The sequence below is a fragment of the Balaenoptera ricei genome, chromosome 17 (genome assembly GCF_028023285.1).
Source record: "Balaenoptera ricei isolate mBalRic1 chromosome 17, mBalRic1.hap2, whole genome shotgun sequence".
Taxonomy (NCBI): Eukaryota; Metazoa; Chordata; class Mammalia; order Artiodactyla; family Balaenopteridae; genus Balaenoptera; species Balaenoptera ricei.
In genome coordinates, this window is record NC_082655.1 from 39,255,658 (window position 1) to 39,274,010 (window position 18,353).

General features: G+C 44.8%; 1 protein-coding gene and 1 long non-coding RNA gene across 4 annotated transcripts; one reads left to right on the forward strand and one right to left on the reverse strand.

Annotated features, from left to right (window-relative positions):
* Positions 1-2,925: 2,925 nt before the first annotated feature.
* Positions 2,926-13,000, reverse strand: LOC132351684 (uncharacterized). 2 transcript variants are annotated; one of them, XR_009498460.1, is made up of 4 exons: positions 11,880-13,000; positions 8,425-8,619; positions 6,022-6,211; positions 2,926-5,917 (listed from the first exon to the last, which is right to left on the reverse strand). It is a non-coding gene; the product is annotated as an uncharacterized LOC132351684 (long non-coding RNA). The 2 variants fall into 2 exon arrangements; XR_009498459.1 differs by lacking the exon at positions 8,425-8,619 and having other exon boundaries at positions 11,880-12,782.
* Positions 12,267-16,722, forward strand: TSPYL5 (TSPY like 5). Of its 2 annotated transcripts, none has more exons than XM_059901667.1 (2): positions 12,267-14,542; positions 15,848-16,722. In XM_059901667.1, the coding sequence occupies exon 1, from the start codon at positions 12,373-12,375 to the stop codon at positions 13,618-13,620; it is 1,248 nt and encodes a 415-aa protein (XP_059757650.1). In that variant the 5' UTR covers positions 12,267-12,372; the 3' UTR covers positions 13,621-14,542; positions 15,848-16,722. The 2 variants fall into 2 exon arrangements, with proteins under 2 accessions (XP_059757650.1, XP_059757651.1); XM_059901668.1 differs by having other exon boundaries at positions 12,267-14,498.
* Positions 16,723-18,353: the final 1,631 nt, after the last annotated feature.

Genomic DNA, 18,353 nt, shown 5'->3' on the forward strand with positions numbered 1-18,353 from the left:
GCCCTAGTCTGTGCGGCAAGCCCCAGGAATGAGGGCAAGGACATGTCTGGGTGTGTGTCCCTCTGTCTGGCCATTTCTGAGACAATTTTATAGAACCTCAAGGGCTCCTTGGAGCACAGTTTGAGGGCCACTGCACAAGAAGCAACCATCACTCCTAATCCTTGGGTCCTAAGAACTGTCCTCAGAGAAGAGTATTCTTCTCCACCTGGATTAGAATCCTAGGAAGTCTTTGGACTAGAGAGGACCTTTGGAGACCCGCACTCTTTCTCACCTGATACTTTGAGGGAGGCCTGCATCCATCTAGATTCCACCAGTTGGGAGAAAGTTCCCTTGGAGAACAGTTCGTAACTCCTAGTACCACACAGCCATCCTCAGGTGGCACAATTCTCTCTCTAATGGTGGAGCATTAGGCACTTTGGGCTGATGGATGAAGGAAAATTTCAGTATCTGAGAATTTCCCTCCATACAGGTGACTTCTCACATAGACCCAGCAGTCCAGCTGGCTGAGAGACCAGCGCTGGGCCACCAAGGGAGGTCCCACGTCATCTTGACTGTGGATAAACTATTACTTTTCCTCTCATCTTCAATGAGTGGGACAGCACCATACTTAAAGCTGTTATAGATTGTATAATTCTTTCCAAATATTTGCTGCACTACTTGGCAATAGATTAAACCTCCTGGTTACATGGATGTTCGGCTGAGCCATTGATTTGCTTTAGCCAATGAAATGTGAGCCGAAGTGTTTATGTCACCTCAAGATAACACTCTAAAAGCCTATGGGAGGTTCTACCATCTCTCTCTTTCCTCTCTTCTAACCAAGGGCAATATCCGGGAAGGGTAATATCCCAGATCGGGCTGCTTTTTCATCTTGGGTCTCAGAATGATGAAGATGTGAAGATGCAGCAGACCCAAGACAGATCTGTAATGGGTATGGAGCATGAGAAAGAAATACACCTTTCAGACTTCCCTGGTGGTGCAGTGGTTAAAAATCTGCCTGCCAGTGCAGGGGACACGGGTTCGAGCCCCGGTCGGGGAAGATCCCACACGTCGTGGAGCAACTAAGCCAGTGCGCCACAACTACTGAGTCTGCGCTCTAGAGCCCGCAAGCCACAACTACTGAGCCCGCGTGCCACAACTACAAAAGCCTGCACGCCTATAGCCCATGCTCCAGAATAAGAGAAGCCACTGCAATGCGAAGCCCGCATACCACAACAAAGAGTAGCTCCCGCTCACCGCACCTAGAGAAAGCCCGCGTGCAGCAAGAGAGACCTAACGCAGCCATAAATAAATAAATAAATAAATAAATAAATAAATAAATAAATAAATAAATCTTACAGGAAAAAAAAATACACCTTTCTGTTACAAGCCTCAATCTAGTTGAGCTGTTTCTTATGGGTTAGGAGCCAGACAGACCTCGCCTTGAAGTTCAGCTGTTTAATCTTAGACAAATTACTTAACCACTCTAAGTCTCAATTTTATCATCCATGAAATGGGGATGATAATGGCACTTATCTCACTGGGCTGTTGTGAGGAGTAAATATGAAAATGAAAGTTCCTTAGCACAGTACCTGGTACTTAGAAAACAATAAATGTTACCTGTTATTATTATTATTATAAACTAGATTTAGGACACAGAAATAAAATGATGGGTGTATATGACAGGGATGAACAATTATAAAGCAGGACAAATGATCGTAAGTCTTCCAACACTTAACTTTTAAAAACAATACTCAATACTTACGGCCCTATGTTAGGAAGCATAATGGCCCCCAAAGATGTCCAAATCCTAACCTTCAGAACCTGTCAATATGTTAGCTCACATGGCAAAAGGGACTTTGCAAATACGATTAAGTTAAGGATTTTGATATGGGAATTTATCCTGGGTAAGTCAGGTAGGGCTGTTGTAATCAGGAGGGGCCTTATAAGTGAAAGAGGGAGGCTGGCGGGATGGAGATGTGAGGACAGAGGCAGAGGTAGGAGTGATACAACTGCTGTCTGGAAGAGCCACGGAACACAGACAGCCTCCAGAAGATGAAGAAACATCAGAATGGATTCTCCTCTAGAACCTCTGTCAGGACCACAATCCTGCCAACACCTGGATTTCAGTCCAGTTGTGGCCATTTTGAATTTTTGACCTCCAGAACTGGAAAATAATTTATGTTGCATGAAGCCACTAAATTTGTGGTAATTTGTTACAGAAGCAATAGGAAATGAATTCAGGCCTCTTTCTCTTATTTCAGCATTGCTGCTTCTTGCCAACAGGTAGCCTCATTTATCTGAGTTCAAAATCATAAAGATCTGGGTAGGATTTCTTTAGACCCTAACACATGTTGAGTCATAAGTGAGCTACTGCCTGCGGCCGCCCTTTCCTGCCAACTCCCTCCCCCATCCCATGTGACCCCATCCTATCCCATCCCATGTACACAATCTCAAAATCATAAAAGGAGTTTTCTATTTTAATCTTTAAATGACATGTTTCTTTGTTAACTGTGTGTAGTTTTAGGGGGTGGTTTGGAATATTTTCCAGTCGTGACTGAATGATAAAATTTAGGCCAGAGGCCAGGCCCTTAGATACACCTGACTTATGCCAGCATGATTTTTTTTTTTTTTTTTTTAAAGGAAAGTGAGCTGTACTGTTTTATTTTTAAAATGAGATGCCAGGCATTCTGTGTACTAACCTCTCCCCTGGTTTCATTTATTTTTTCTACCCTTACTTGCCCTTTGCCCCAATTTCCTTAACTTTTTTTTTTTATCCTGTATTGCATGTTTTTTTTTTTAACATCTTTATTGGAGTATAATTGCTTTACAATGGTGTGTTAGTTTCTGCTTTATAACAAAGTGAATCAGTTATACATATACACATGTTCCCATATCTCTGCCCTCTTGCGTCTCCCTCCCTCCCACCCTCCCATCCCACCCCTCTAGGTGGTCACAAAGCACCGAGCTGATCTCCCTGTGCTATGCGACTGCTTCCCACTAGCTATTTTACATTTGGTAGTGTATATATGTCCATGCCACTCTCTCACTCTGTCACATATTACCCTTCCCCCTCCCCATATCCCCAAGTCCATTCTCTAGTAGGTCTGTGTCTTTACTCCCGGCTTGCCACTAGGTTCTTCATGACTTTTTTTTTTTTTTCTTAGATTCCGTATATATGTGTTAGCATACTGTATTTGTTTTTCTCTTTCTGGCTTACTTCACTCTGTATGACAGACTCTAACTCCATCCACCTCACTACAAATACCTCCATTTCGTTTCTTTTTATGGCTGAGTAATATTCCATTGTATACATGTGCCACATCTTCTTTATCCATTCATGCGATGATGGACACTTAGGTTGCTTCCATGTCCTGCCTATTGTAAGTAGAGTTGCAATGAACATTTTGGTACATGACTCTTTTTGAATTATGGTTTTCTCAGGGTATATGCCCAGTAGTGGGATTGCTGGGTCATATGGTAATTCTACTTTTAGTTTTTTAAGGAACCTCCATACTGTTCTCCATAGTGGCTGTATCAATTTACATTCCCACCAGCAGTGCAAGAGTGTTCCCTTTTCTCCACACCCTCTCCAGCATTTATTGTTTCTAGATTTTTTGATGATGGCCATTCTGACCGGTGTGAGATGATATCTCATTGTAATTTTGATTTGCATTTCTCTAATGCTTAATGATGTTGAGCATTCTTTCATGTGTTTGTTGGCAATCTGTATATCTTCTTTGGAGAAATGTCTATTTAGGTCTTCTGCCCATTTTTGGATTGGGTTGTTTGTTTTTTTGTTATTGAGCTGCATGAGCTGCTTGTAAATCTTGGAGATTAATCCTTTGTCAGTTGCTTCATTTGCAAATATTTTCTCCCATTCTGAGGGTTGTCTTTTGGTCTTGTTTATGGTTTCCTTTGCTGTGCAAAAGCTTTTAAGCTTCATTAGGTCCCATTTGTTTATTTTTGTTTTTATTTCCATTTCTCTAGGAGCTGGGTCAAAAAGAATCTTGCCAGCATGATTCTTAACATGACTTTTTCCAGAGTTTTGTTCTAGGAAATAAATTCTTTCATCATCAAGAGAATGTCATATAAACTCTCTTGATGATGAAAGAATTCATTTACTAGAGTAACACATGAGGCATATGGTAGAAAATTTTTTTTAACAACATTGGTTGCTGAAATCCTGTTTGATTATAAACTGGGAGAATTGATTGCTGTTGTTTGCCTCTTTTTAGGTACTTTTATTCTACTTTTTAATTGGTTTGAGTGATGGAAGACAAGAGGACAAGAGGAATATTTGTCATCTCCTTCCCAGAGGCACTTGTGTCTTGTTTCAGTAGTGGGTGGGCTGCCCAGGTACTTCAGGGGTCTCTCTTATGCTTGCAAACCTTCTGCAAGAAGTCTGCTGGTGCACAATGTCGTTTCCAGGACTAACCCTGCTGCGGTGGTTCTTGCTTCCTCCACTGCTCCTGCTTGGGGGTTGGGGGTTGGAGTTAGGAGAACATATCACGTAGGGAAGCATAAATCTCCTGGCCAATAGGTCATATGTTTAGCCTATGTTTAGTAAATATATTTAGTAAATTTTCTCTTTCTGTTCTAAATAAAATAATAATTCTATGTTCAAACTGCTACTTGTTTTGCTTCCCATTGGCTCCCGATTCACAGATTCCATGATGCTGAGAATGGCTGACTTTCCAGAAATCTCAGCTATGACATGCTGTTTAGCTTGTTACTTTCTCTTATTAAAAGAGGGTTGCAGGGCTTCCCTGGTGGCGCAGTGGTTGAGAGTCTGCTTGCCAATGCAGGGGACACGGGTTCGTGCCCCGGTCTGGGAGGATCCCACATGCCGCGGAGCAACTGGACCCGTGAGCCACAACTACTGAGCCTGCGCGTCTGGAGCCTGTGCTCCGCAACAAGAGAGGCCGCGATAGTGAGAGGCCTGCGCACCGTGATGAAGAGTGGCCCCCGCTTGCCACAGCTAGAGAAAGCCCTCGCACAGAAACAAAGACCCAACACAGCCAAAAATAAATAAATAAATAAATAAATTTTAAAAAATGACGCAAATTTAAAAAAAAAAAAAAAAAAAAGAGGGTTGCAGTGTGGGAGCGGTTCCCTCCATAAATCCTGATGCCAGAAAATAGATCTTTTATCTTTCCTTACACTTGGCCTTGCATTTCTAAGTCTTCCCTCCGCTCCATCATTTTAGAGCTCACAGCTGTAAGAATCCCCCAGTCTCCGAACTCCTCCTCTCTGACCCTCGGTCCTAGAGTAGGAGAGTCTACGTACTCTCCAGTGACCAGCAGCTCTCTCTCAGAATGTGTGTAAGATCTTCGTCTACACTGTATACTCACTCTTCTTGAGTTAGTTAGAGTTTCACTATCACATTAGATTTTTACTATCACATTTCAGTCTGGATTCTGCAGGGGGAAACTTACTGGCATACAATTCACTTTTAGGCGATATTTTTTCTAAGTGTGGCTGTACTCCTTTTTAGCTAGATATTACATGAATTCGTACTGAATCATACCCACGAGCGGGTGGAGTTGGCTTTTTCTGAGGAAGACAAAGAGTTAGGTTTTCTTGTCTTAGTTATGAAGAATGCCAGCTTGAGCAATGACCTGGCTGCTGTCCTAATTGTCTTAATGTGGGAATCACAGGGGCCATATGGCCTACCTGATCAATTATACGGGTATTGATTAAGAAGGGGAGGAAAAAAACAACAGAGAGGCAGCATTAGTTACTCAAATCTACCACTTGTGTCAGAACTGCATTAGTTGTTCAGTAGAGCTGTCCAGACGTGGCTGCTGGGTGCAGAGAGCAGTATGGATGTGTCTCTGAGCTGATCTTGCAAAGCCTTCATATTGTAGCGAGACGAAAACAGTTTTGGAGTCTAAGTTACACATGTTAAGAAATCAGAGGTAGCACAGAGTCTTAACGTCTGAAAAAATAAAACCAATTAAAAATAATGATCATCATCTTTGCAGTTTAAAATGAAAAAGGATGAAAATCTTGACAAAAATATAATCCCTTACTTGGGCTCACCTTGAGTAAAGCTGGCTCCCAGTTGCCATCAATTCCTCACTTGCCCTAACCACGTAAGGTGGAGTCCAGCTTGATCATATTACCTCTCTTTACGTTCATAGGCTTTTCTCGAGTGACAACCACAAAAACTGCTCTTCTTTGGAGGAATTCAAATAATTTCCAGACATTCCTTCATGATTTCACTTAAAAACTGAGTTAAAAAAAAAAACAAAAACCAAGGATGTAGAACAGGGGTAGCAAATTAGAGCCTACAAGCAGAATTGTCTTGTTTGGCTCTCACAGGATTTTTTTTTTTTTTTTCCTCACAGGATTTTTAAAGTGAGAAATTTCACATAAAAATAGATTTCTCCATGGCTACAATCAGCTGGAGTGGAGTGGCAATTGCCAGCCTGAGATGGGGCATAGCTCCCTCTTTAGTTCCCTAAAGGCTTGTACTGGGCCTGCTTCACTCACCTATGCCACGTGCCTGGTCCTGTACCTGAACCCTGACCCCAACTGACACCTCTGACACTGTGGAGACACTGAGGTACAAAGTCACTCTGAGAGGGAAACATGGCTTCATTTCTCAGGGACCTGGCTTAGTCTGCATGTGGATGGGGGACAACCTGGATCAGGAAATAAGTCTTTGAAGCAGCTGGAATGGTTTCTCTAAACACATCAGTGTACGGGGGAAGGAAAGAAAAGAAAGAGAGGGGAGACAGGAAAAAAGATGAAGGAATGGGAGAGGAGGGCACGGCTCTCAGGAAAGGTCTGGGCCCATGTGGTAGCAAGGAGCAGAATGAAATTCACCAGCCCACTCTTCATGTGATGCCTACCAGGCCGTATCCAGGCTCCAGGCACACTGTCAGCCGAGGAGGCCGGACTGCAGAGGCTGACTTCAAGACACACATCCAGCTTCTCCTCAAAATTCTACACACTGTGTCCTTGGATTAAGCCTTCCAGCTCTGGACCTGAACCACCATGGAACTGCATTTACAACATGGCTCTTTGTCTGGCTGCTCACCAGCCTATAAGGCGGTGCTATAGGTACCACGGTGCTGGACTCAGTGTCAGGATACTACTGGGACTTTGAATCCTGATATTCCTCTCTGGATTCAGCATTGAGAATCAGTGTATTTTCTCTGAGAACCTGTTTTGTTGTTGTTTGTTTTTTAATATTACAAACATTATGAACGTTACACCACATCTGATTTCTCTCTTTGCACTGGTAGATAAAAGGTCAGAATCAAATCTGTGCCCAGCTTCTAGCAAGTGTAGGAGACACAACGGACTGGGACACATTTGGGGACAGTTGACCCTCCATTATGTGCAGGTTCTGCATCTGTGGATTCAACCAACCTCAGATGGAAAGTATTAAAAAAAATTCCAGAAAGTTTCAAAAGCAAACTTGAATTTGTTGCACACCAGCAACTATTTACATAGCATTTACTTGTATTAGATATTATAAGTAATCTGGAGATGATTTAAAGTATATGGGAGGACATGCCTAGGTTATATGCAAATCCTACACCATTTTATGTAAGGGACCCAAGCTTCTTTGGATTTTCTTGTCTAAGGTGAGATCACGAAATCAATCCCCCATGATACTGAGGGGTGACTGTATTTCACTCTGTTTTCTTTTCTTAATTTTTGAGTTATTTTCTTTTACTCTTTTCTTGACTATTAATTTTGAGTGCTTTTTAAAATATCTTACTGCTGTCAGATATTACACAAACACAGACCGAATAACCGAAGCAGGCATTCCAGAAGACAAGGAGTATCTTCAGTTAAATTAGTCCAGGTAAAAGGAAATGGAACAATGAAACCTCATGCTTATGGGTGCTAGTTGGTTGCAACATATAATTGAACATTTTAACTGCAGAATGTTTGCCTGTTAATTTAAAATTCAATTTAATATTCTTTGTTCATTTTCCCCATGTCTTTGATGAAAATTCCTAGCTTCACGAAAACTGATGGCTTGTTTGATAAGGGGAGGGGGGGTCTTCTCACCCCTATAGCTACCTGGCTGGTGTGTGAGATGTGCTGGGTGATATAAGAGGATTCACTTCCCCACCCCCATCCTAATTTTTATGGTGAAAATGTTGTAGGGTAAAAAGAAAATGCCAGGAAGGAAGACTACACCTGTCAATATTTAAAAATATTTTACAGCTACTTATATGACGTGAACTGAATAACTTAGGTGCTGTAAAATTTTGGTCTTTGGCGGCGAGTGGGAACTGGGAAGAAGCTAGGCACATTATTCAAGATGTTAAGTTCAAATAGTTTTTGAAATTTACCATTAAGAGGCAGATTTTTCTCTCCCTCCTTGGCTTTGAAAAATATTCCCTATGTCACTCCTTTTCTATGATCCTCCAAATCTGGGAGGGTTAGTTGGTAAAATGTCTTATAGTAAGCAATACTCACTGTTTGATCTAACAGACTCAAACTATCTCCTTGGGGGAAGAGAAAACCTTTGTGGCTAAAAAATGTCATCTGGAACCTTAAAGCCCTTCGGCAGGGAGACGGTGGGGAATGTTGTTCTCTTGGCTGCGCCGTAGGTTGGATGACTGGAATGTCTTTTCCCAGCCTGTTAATTTCTATGATTGGAGGAAATCAGACCTTAAAAGGAATGGAGGAAGTACAATTTTCAGAGAACAAAAGTGACGACTAGTTATTCTAATATTTTGAAAAGCGTTTTTATGAGTTTTTAATAAATATTTGCTAATGATCAACTATCTAAAAGAATCAATTAAATGCTTATATTACTGTGGATTTAATGCCTAATTTTTGGGAAAAGGTCAAAATGCTTCCAGATTTCTGAGTTCATGAGAGTAAATATGTATTTCCTTCATAATAGTCATAGAATGCTTATGACAAACGCAGTGCAAACGAAGATGCTTTATTCTCAACCTGGACTGTTGAAATGAAACTCACTTCTGTTTAGTATCATCATGCCACATATACACCCCATAGAAAATGATTCATGACTAATTGATATATATAGGTATTAGTTTATCTATATATGAATGTGTATGTACATGTATGTGTATGTATAATTATATTAAATATATATACATATAATTTTTGAAAATTGAAAGGTATTTTTACCCACTAGAGAGAGTTTGATATTTCAATCTATCAAACCATAATTTTACATCATGGAATAGTGGTTAAGAGCGTGGGTGCAGGAGTTCGATTGCCTGGCTAAAACCATTTGTTAGCTGTGTGACCTTGGGCAAGGTACAGAACCTTTTTGTACAGCAGTAACCTCATGTCTAAGATGGGAGAAATAACTGCACCTGTCCCATGGCACGGTTGTAGGGATTCAGTGAATTAGAACATGGTACAGTATAAAGTACAAAATAAATTGTGAACTTTTGTTATAATTACTAGTATGTGCAAGGGCCATGCTAGGTGCTTTGAGGCATAAAAGAAAGAGACACGGTCTCTACCCTTATACAGTTTACTATCTAACTGGGAACCCAAGATATAGTCTCATATAAATTAAATATCAATACCTCGGAAGAAAACCAACAGTTCAGTTCAGTAGCACAGGCCAGCTTCTCAAGGAGAAGAGGAGTATCTTTATATAAGGTGCTAGTCTCACATTTGTTTCCCTTTACCTGATGCTTATCTCTTTGACATGATGGAAACAGGCTCAAGGAGATTGTACAATAAACACTGTTTGCAGCGGCCAGCCTACGTTAATCCTGCAGTGGTTTAGTCATGGGTGAGCGTTACATGACGCAGATGCTGATGCTGGATTAAGGCTCTTGACAACAGAGGTTGGTCCAACTGTTAATGCTCTGAGAAGTGGGCCAATCTATCAATTTCTGCAGTTTACAGAGGGGTAGTGGCTGCTTCAGCTAATTTTTTTTCCCCCTGAGATTACAGAGAATTCCAGACTGTGGTTATCTGGTTTAAGAGGTAATTCTGTACAAGGACTGGCACAAAAACTGCATGTTTGATTGCTAAATGAATATATTACAGTTAACAACTTCTCCGTAAGATCAAGGGCAGGGCTGCTTACCGTGGTCTGGAGTGATCATGGAAGGCCTTGGGAAGAAGTGATTATGAAAGGGCCCTCAACAAGAGTTTAAGGTAACCCTTGGCTTAATCCCTTTTAAGTCAAATATGAATTCCCCTAATTTAATTTTTAAATGTGTCACTCTGTATTTTTTACCTAAGATTGTCCCTGAATGGTGCTCATATCAAAAGATGCTTTTTTAGCTAAATTATGAGGTTAATAGGTTTCCAGACAATCAATTATGGAGTGCTTTTCATGTATCAGACACTGCTGTAGTCACAAGTGAACAAAACAAAGATCCCTGCCCTCACGGAGCTGACATTCTAGCGAGGAGCGACAGTTAAATAATAAACATAATAAATAATTGGTAGTGTGTTAGAAGGTGACAAGTGCTAAGGAATAAAAAAAAGTAGTGCAGAGTTAGAAGGATGGAGCTGGGTGGCAATTTTAAATAGGATGGTCATTGAGAAGGTTACATTTGAGCAAAGTGTGAAGGGAGCCAGCCAAGGTGGTAAACCATATCTGGGGGAAGAGCATTTAAGGCAGAAGGAAGAGCCAGTGCAAAGACCCTGAGGCGGGAGCCTCCCAGTATTTTGAAGAACAGTAAGTAGGCCAGTGTAGTTGGAAGGGGGTGGGAGAGACAAGAGGATGAGGTCAGAGAGGTAAGGTGGGCAGTGGCAGGGAGGGAACTTGGCAGATCACGGAGAGCCTTGCAAGCTATTGTAGAGCCTTTGGGAAAGTCAGCAGAGTCGTTTGTATCGGGCTGGTTTAAAGTAAGGCCCAACTGTATCAAACAATCCCTCTTTTTCCTTGTCTCCTATACTTCAATTTTAATGCGGATACAAACCAACTGAGATCTTGTTAAAAGTCAAATTCTGACTTAGCTGGTCTGGGGTAGGGCCTGAAATTCTGCATTTTTAACAAGCTTCCAGGTGATGCCAGGCTGCCAGTCTACAACCACACGAGAGTAATAAGTGTGAAGAGGTATTGAGAACCCAGAGACGCTGGGGCTTACCTCTCCATTAGCTGGTTGCAAGGGCCTTCTTGTTCCCTTTGAACTTAAAGAGACAACCTGAAAACTTTCATACTGGTCATAACCTCGTCACTGGCTTCACTATTTCATGGTCCTTTCACCTGGCTAGTAAAAGCATGGTCCAGGGCTCTCTTGTGAACACGAAATAGGTTGTCTGGCTGTTTCTCTGCAGTCTCTAAGAAGTTTCTAGGGCCTCCTCACTGCCACTATGGAGGGTCTGCTTCTGAACTTTAACCTGGGAAGCCCTGCTCCACTCCTTGAATGATAATTAAATAATTCTCTGACCACATTCCCGTCTTACTCCAGTTATAGGAATTGTGACTTGTATCCTTCACTCCTGGCCCTATACCTTGAGTGATAGCCCAGCTCTGTAAATTAGGCCTGAGGCAGCTAGAGGACTCAGGTCATGGTCCCAGGACGAAGAGGTGCCCGGCTGATGCTGGTTTAACAGGCAAGGCTGGCCTTCTTAAGCGCTAACGTAGTCATTTACAGCTGAGCAGGTCTGGAAGGATTAGACACTTGTGAATATAAAATAAAGGTTATGAGTCAGAATTGGGTTAGAATTGTGCTTCCATGCCTTATTGCGTTATCTCAGGAATGTTCCTCGGCATCTCTGAGCCACAGTTTTCTCATCTGGAAAACGAGAATGATAATACCTCCTTCACATATTGAGAAAATGCATATAAAGCACATGGTAAAGTGCCTGACACATAATGATACTCATAAAATAGTAGTTGCTATTTTTTTGTTGTTAAGTAGTTACTACTAACAACCCACCACGTATCACATCGCTTTGTGGCCTGGCATTACGGTACCTACCTTGAAAGTCCCTGGAGTTAAGGTACCCGGGCAAATCCCTCAGCAAAGGCTTTCAAAGATGAGACATAGAGACCAGGAGCAGTTTCATCATGATAGATGTCACAGAAGCTAATTGAAGGAACTTTAGATATTTAGTTTAGAAAGTATATGATAGGGGAACTGACATGATGGCTGTCTTGAGGGTGTCTTATATAAGAGGACCCCGAGGGCACAACTGAGGCCAACGGTTAGAAACTAAACGAAAGCACAGCCCTCTCTAACAGTGAAAGCGAGTTGGGGTGAGGTGGGGGTGGGGGCGTCTGTGAGGGTCGGCTGGTGCGCAGCTGCGGCAGTGGAGCCAATCAGCGGGCGCATCCAGTCCTCGCGCTACGGTGCAGTCGCGCAGTCGTGACGTCGGCGGTTGCCAAGGAGAGGCCCTCTCGGTAGGGACAGCGACCTGGCGCCAGGGGCCGCAGGGCCGGAGCGTGCCTTTGAAGTTGAGTCCGTTACCATCATGAGCGGCCGAGGTAGGGGTAGAAAGTCCTCCCGCGCCAAAAGCCGTGGCAAAGGCCGCGCCAAAGGCCGAGTCCGCGCTACTCCTGGCGACGCCCCACGCGACCCGGACCCTCCACAGTGCCAGAGGCTCGGGGAGGAGACCAAGGCGGCACAGGTGCAGGCTGGCGCGGGTTGGGGTGGCCTGGAAACCGCTGCGCCTGCGCCGCCCCGCCGGCCCGGGGAAGAGGGTGCCTGCCGGCTCCCCCTGGACTGTGGCCTCGCGCTCCGGGCCCGGGCTGCGGGGGATCTCGGGCAGGCCGCAACCAGGCCCGGCCCGGGGAAGGCCACAACACTCTCGGAGCGCCTGGCGACAGACACTGTCTTCGTGGGAACCGCGGGGACCGTGGGAAGGCCGAAAAATGTCCCCCGCGTTGGAAATCGGCGCTGCCCCGCTGGGAAGAAGGCCCCAGTTACCTGTAGCGCAGTGGGGAGGGGGTCTCCGGCCGTCGCTGTTGGGAAACCGAAGAAAGGGACCACTGGGGAGTCTGCCTCCGTTCCAGTGGTAGAGGAAAAGAAGGTGGAGAAGGATGCAGGGTCAGGGCCCCCGGCAACAGATGGCAGCATGGATACACTGGAGAACGTCCAGCTGAAGCTGGAGACCATGAACGCCCAGGCGGACAGGGCCTACCTGCGGCTCTCCCGCAAGTTTGGGCAGTTGCGACTGCACCACTTAGAGCGCAGGAACCTCCTTATCCAGAATATCCCGGGCTTCTGGGGGCAGGCTTTTCAGAACCACCCCCAGCTCTCATCTTTTCTGAACAACCAAGATAAAGAGGTACTCAGCTACTTGAACAGCCTGGAGGTGGAAGAGCTTGGTCTCGCCAGATTGGGCTACAAGATCAAGTTCTACTTTGGGCGCAACCCCTATTTCCAAAATAAGGTGCTCATCAAGGAATATGGGTGTGGTCCTTCCGGTCAGGTGGTGTCTCGTTCTACTCCAATCCAGTGGCTCCCAGGGCACGATCTTCAGTCCCTAAGCCAGGGGAACCCAGACAACACCCGGAGCTTCTTTGGGTGGTTTTCAAACCACAGCTCCATTGAGTCTGACAAGATTGTGGAGATAATCAACGAGGAGTTGTGGCCCAATCCCCTGCAGTACTACCTTATGAGTGAAGGGGCCCGAGCAGAGAAAGGAAAGGAGGGCAGGCCATGTCCAGCAAGGCAGCCAGTGGAGACCCCAGAGCCTGGGGTAAACAAGTCCAACTGATTCTGCACAAGTCTCCCTACTACCTCCTGCTGGACCCGTGCCTGGCTGGCTGACCACATGTGTTTGGCTGTCTGCCTTCTCTTCATGTTGACCTCTGTGCACTGTATTCCCTTTGGACTTCAGTTACACGAATATGGTGTTTATGATCATGTTCTTTTGCCTCCCCATGGCATTCTTGCTTTTTTACGTTAGTGTCACATGTTACGTGATCTCACCCCTACTGTTTATATGTTAAACACACATGATTCAGATGTGTGCTGCCTTTATCTACATTGCCTGGACCCTGTTCTTGGCTCCGGCCTTTCCCACCTGTCTTTAACGTGGACACTCATGAGTCATCCAACAAGAGGACCAGTGCATCCTTAAGCTCTGCTACTTCAGGGTCCATGACTTGCTGGGCTGGTTCATGTGACCGTGCATGCCATCTATGGCAAGCTTTTCTGTTGCCACTGCAAAATGAAGCTTGTGCACATGGTATTGGCCATCAGCCAAAACTGATTGTTCCGTGGCTCTGGGGTCACCAGCCAAGGTGCCATCTACAAGATCTCTGACTTTGGCCAGGGGCCCATGCTGCCCTCCTGGACAGAGATGAGGTTAAGGGTGAGAAGCAGTATGCCGTGTGCTCTGTACCATCATGCGTCTCTTCCTGCCTCTGGGCCTTTCTCCTGGTGAACCTTCGTCAGGGTCTGCACCATGCCCCATCACTATTAGGCCATTGAGTTTTGTCCAGGTTGCTATTGGCCCCAGTTGGCTTCCTGGTCAACAAGGACCTCAAGATCTGCTTGTGGACCCAGGCCCCCTGCCGGTGCATGAGACACACACCTACCCTCCCCAGCCTTCCAGGAACCCTCCTGGCTGCCAGACTGATGGGCGGGCTGGTATGTATGGACATGTGCTCACTGTCATCTAGCTGTGGCTCCAGGTGAGGGTGGGAACTGGACTCACCTATAATCTAGGTATCTTTATCAGCTCCCCTCATCCCTTCCTCACACATGACCAGAGTGCTATAGTGGGGTTGCTGGGGAAGAGGTATTTCTGATCTGTGGGCCTGTGGCTACTTCATCTCACACCTCCACGCCTCCTTCCTCTCTCTTCCTTCCCTCCCTCTCTTCCTCCTTTCCCTCTCTCCCTTCCCTCTCTCCCTGTCCTGTCTCCCACTCCTCCCTCCCTTCCTTTTTTTTTTGTTTCAGTAGTACCACATCTCAGAAAGAGAAAACAAAACAATTGTAAAACCAGGGTTTTCTACATACAGGTAGCGAGATAGCTGGGGACTTGCTATACACACGCACACACTGGGCTGGAAGAGGAAGCCAGAAGGCCAAGTGGGTCTGGGTTCAGACCCTGCTCCCGACTCCTGGGTTCACGCTATAATTCTGATGTTGAAAATTCTTTTCATGGCTGTGCATCTGCTAGAATGATAACCCCCCAGGCAGCAGTGTTGTGAACCAGGGTTACTCCTGTTACGACCTTTTCCTCTGTCCCTTAAGACCCGGTTGCCTCCTGCTGTTTCCTCCTCTGTGGTAGCCTCTCGCCCTCTGGAACCTCATTCCCCAGCTTTCCCACCCTTAGCAGTCCTTTGCTCTCTTGGCTTCTACCCTCAAATACCCGTAGAAGTAGGCTTTAGTTTCCAGTATGGGGGAATCCCAAGGCTCTCTCCTGGGGCATGGGGACAGGGGTGGGCAGAAACTGTTCTGAATCTCCAAGGCTCATTTCCTGTGGGTGTAAAAGCTGATCTGGGCCCTCCCTGCCCAGGCTTACCTGTGCCCTCTTTCCCCCTTATCCCTGAGGGTAGGAAAGTAGGACTGTGGCTACACTTGCCCTCCACCCACTAACTTCCCTTTCCTTATGGAAGACCTTGTTCTGAATTCCCCAGGGGCTAGGGAGGTCTTGACTCAGAGCTGTCGAGAGGGTGTTTTGGGCAGGGGAGTTGGGGCAAAAGCACAGAGTGGGAATGAGTCTGGTGTGGAGCGGGCCTGGAAGAGCAGATAGAAATGGCTAGAGGAGCCTCAGGGAGAACACGCCTGACTCTCAGTGTTGGAGCGGATGGGGAGGGACCTTCCCCACGGTGGGGACGGGAGAAGTAAAGGGCCGTGGGCAAATGCAATGCCTAGGTGAGGGTATGCCCAAAGTTTTGTCCAATCTGTCTCTCATCATTAGTGGATTTTATAAATCATAGAAACAAACAAACAGAATAATGTTACTTTGGATGCTTTCTCTTTTGTTCTAGGTGTGGCCTTGCGTATGTGGAAGATAAATGTATATGCTGCTTATTTTGTCTCTAAGTAAATCTAACCACTTTCCTCATTTTTTGCCTGATGGGAAAAATAGAGCTGTACAGGTCTGCTTTTTTTTTTTTTTTTAAGCTTTTTCCTCTTTATTATGGACATTTTCAGACATGCACAGAAGTGGAGAGGATGGTCTCTGGACCCCGTGTGCCCATCACCTAGCTACATCAGTTATCAATTATGATTAACCTGGTTTCATCTGTGTCTCCCTTTGCCTGCCTGTATTGTTTATCAAAAGTCCAAGAGCCTGTGCCAGTTCAACCAGGACTGCTTTGGGAGATTGGGACCCTCTGTTGGTGGTGATAGTGGTGGGGTGCACTATCATTATCACATCAGGTCTGTTTTTTGCTTTTCGTGTTAACTAATGAAGTTCCAGTGGTGGGCCTTAGAATGAAAGTCTTCGGAATTAACAAGAAGTCTCAAAAAGAGATGAAGGGGACGCTGCCGTTTCCCTGCCTCCACAAAAGGAAAGAGAGACTGTTTGTTGATAAAGACTTACCAGTCTTCGATAAGGTGCTTACTTGAGATCTTTCACCAGAACATCAGTCTTTTTTCCTGTGTAAGATGGAGACTTGCGTGACTATTAGAATTATCAGCTTGTCCTGGTCTCATAATATAACTCTGGGCTTGAAAGTATAATTTGGAAATTGTTGCTGTGTTCTGTGATAATAACCTCCCAAAAGTAATCAGTAACTGGTTGTCTTACTTGGTAATTGACACCCTGGTAATAATGCAATTATTTCTTTGTTCCGAAACAGTATAAATAGTTGTAAGCTTGCATGCATGATGGAAAAAATAAAAGCCTGTATCTCTGTTATATTTTTTTATCTTTAAAAAAGAATTGGAAGGTTAAGCAGAGGCTGGGTAGTTGAGGGGATGTATACTGTGGCATACATGAGTGATTCCTAAGCCTCAGGCCCTTGTGTGACTAGCTACATAACAATATATAAAATTCTGATTCCCAAGCCCATGCCAGAGATTGCGATTCTGTGTTTCTGGGAAGAAGCCAGGCAGTCTTGTTCTTAACAAGCTTTCCAGGTAATTCTAGTGGAAATCCAGTGCTTCTCAAATTTTAGAGTACCTCTGAATTTTGTGGGGAATCCTGTTAAAATATGAATTTTGATGCAGTAGTCCAGGGTGGAACCTGAGATTCTGCGATTCTAACAAACTTCCAGGTGATGCCGGTGCTGGCAGTTTGCGAACTGTACTCTGAGTAGCAAAGGAGGTGACCTTCAAGGACCTTTCAAACTAGAATAACAATGCTCAGTCTTGGTTGCATATCAGAATTATCTGGGAAGCTTAAAGAAATATACACGTACTGGCAGAGCTCCTCACAAATACCAACTAAATCAGACTGGAGGGAGGGATTGATCCAGGTGTAGGTATTTTGAAAACGTCCCAGATGATTCTGATGTCTAGCCGGAGTTGAGAACTAGGATTTCTGATACTGTTCATAACAGATTCGTAAAAAAGACCATTTTCCATTAATCAGGAGAACCAGCAGCAGACAACCAAATGCCATATGAAGCTGCCCAGCAGAATATGGTTGGGAAAAATCGGAAGTGTCTTGTTAAATGACAAGAAAATAAAACTGGTTTATAAGATACTGGGCTTGAATCAATAAATGTGCAGTGTTCAGGGCATAGTAGGTGCTCAAATGTTGAATGAAAGAATGAATTTAAAACATAGTGTATTTTCAAATGCCTTAGGGCTAGGCTGGTAATTAAATTTGTGAAGCGGCCCATATTTGTTTCATAAGGATGTATGTATTAATTCGTTCGGGCTTCCATAACAAAATACCACAGACTGGATGACTTAACAGAAATTTATTTCCGGTTCTGGAGGCTAGAAGTCTGAGATCAAGGTGTCGGCAGGGTTAGTTTCTTCGGAAGGCCTCTCTCCTGGGCTTATAGGTGGTTGTCTTCTCTGTGTTTTCACGGCCTTACCTGCGTGTGTGTCTGGGAGCAGTGGGAAGAGGTGGGTATTGTGTGTAAATCAGGGCAGCTGTTCTGCAGTGCCAGATCGTTTACCTGGGGGCCCGCAGGCCTAGTGTCGCTCCATCTTCAAAAAGGCATGGGGGGAATCAGAATATGTAGAATCTCCCAATTTTGAATGTTTTCAACTAAAACATTCAACACCCAGAGCCTCGCTATTAGTCATAGGTGGAGTGCAAAAGGGTATGGAGGGCACCCTGTCCTTCAGGCCTGAGCGTCCTCTTGAGACCCGTGCAGAGTCCTCTGGGGCTACAAACTGGAGGGGCTCTGCCCAGTTCCTCTCACACACTTGCATCTTCACAGGTGTGGAGCCTCCACTTCCCAGGCCCCTTTCACACCCCTCCCTTCACTACCTTGCAGAGCCCATCCGATCTGGGGCTGCTCACCGCCCCAGGGGCCCATTCATTCATCATCTCTGTTGTGATGACAGTGATGGACAAATACAGCTTTGAAC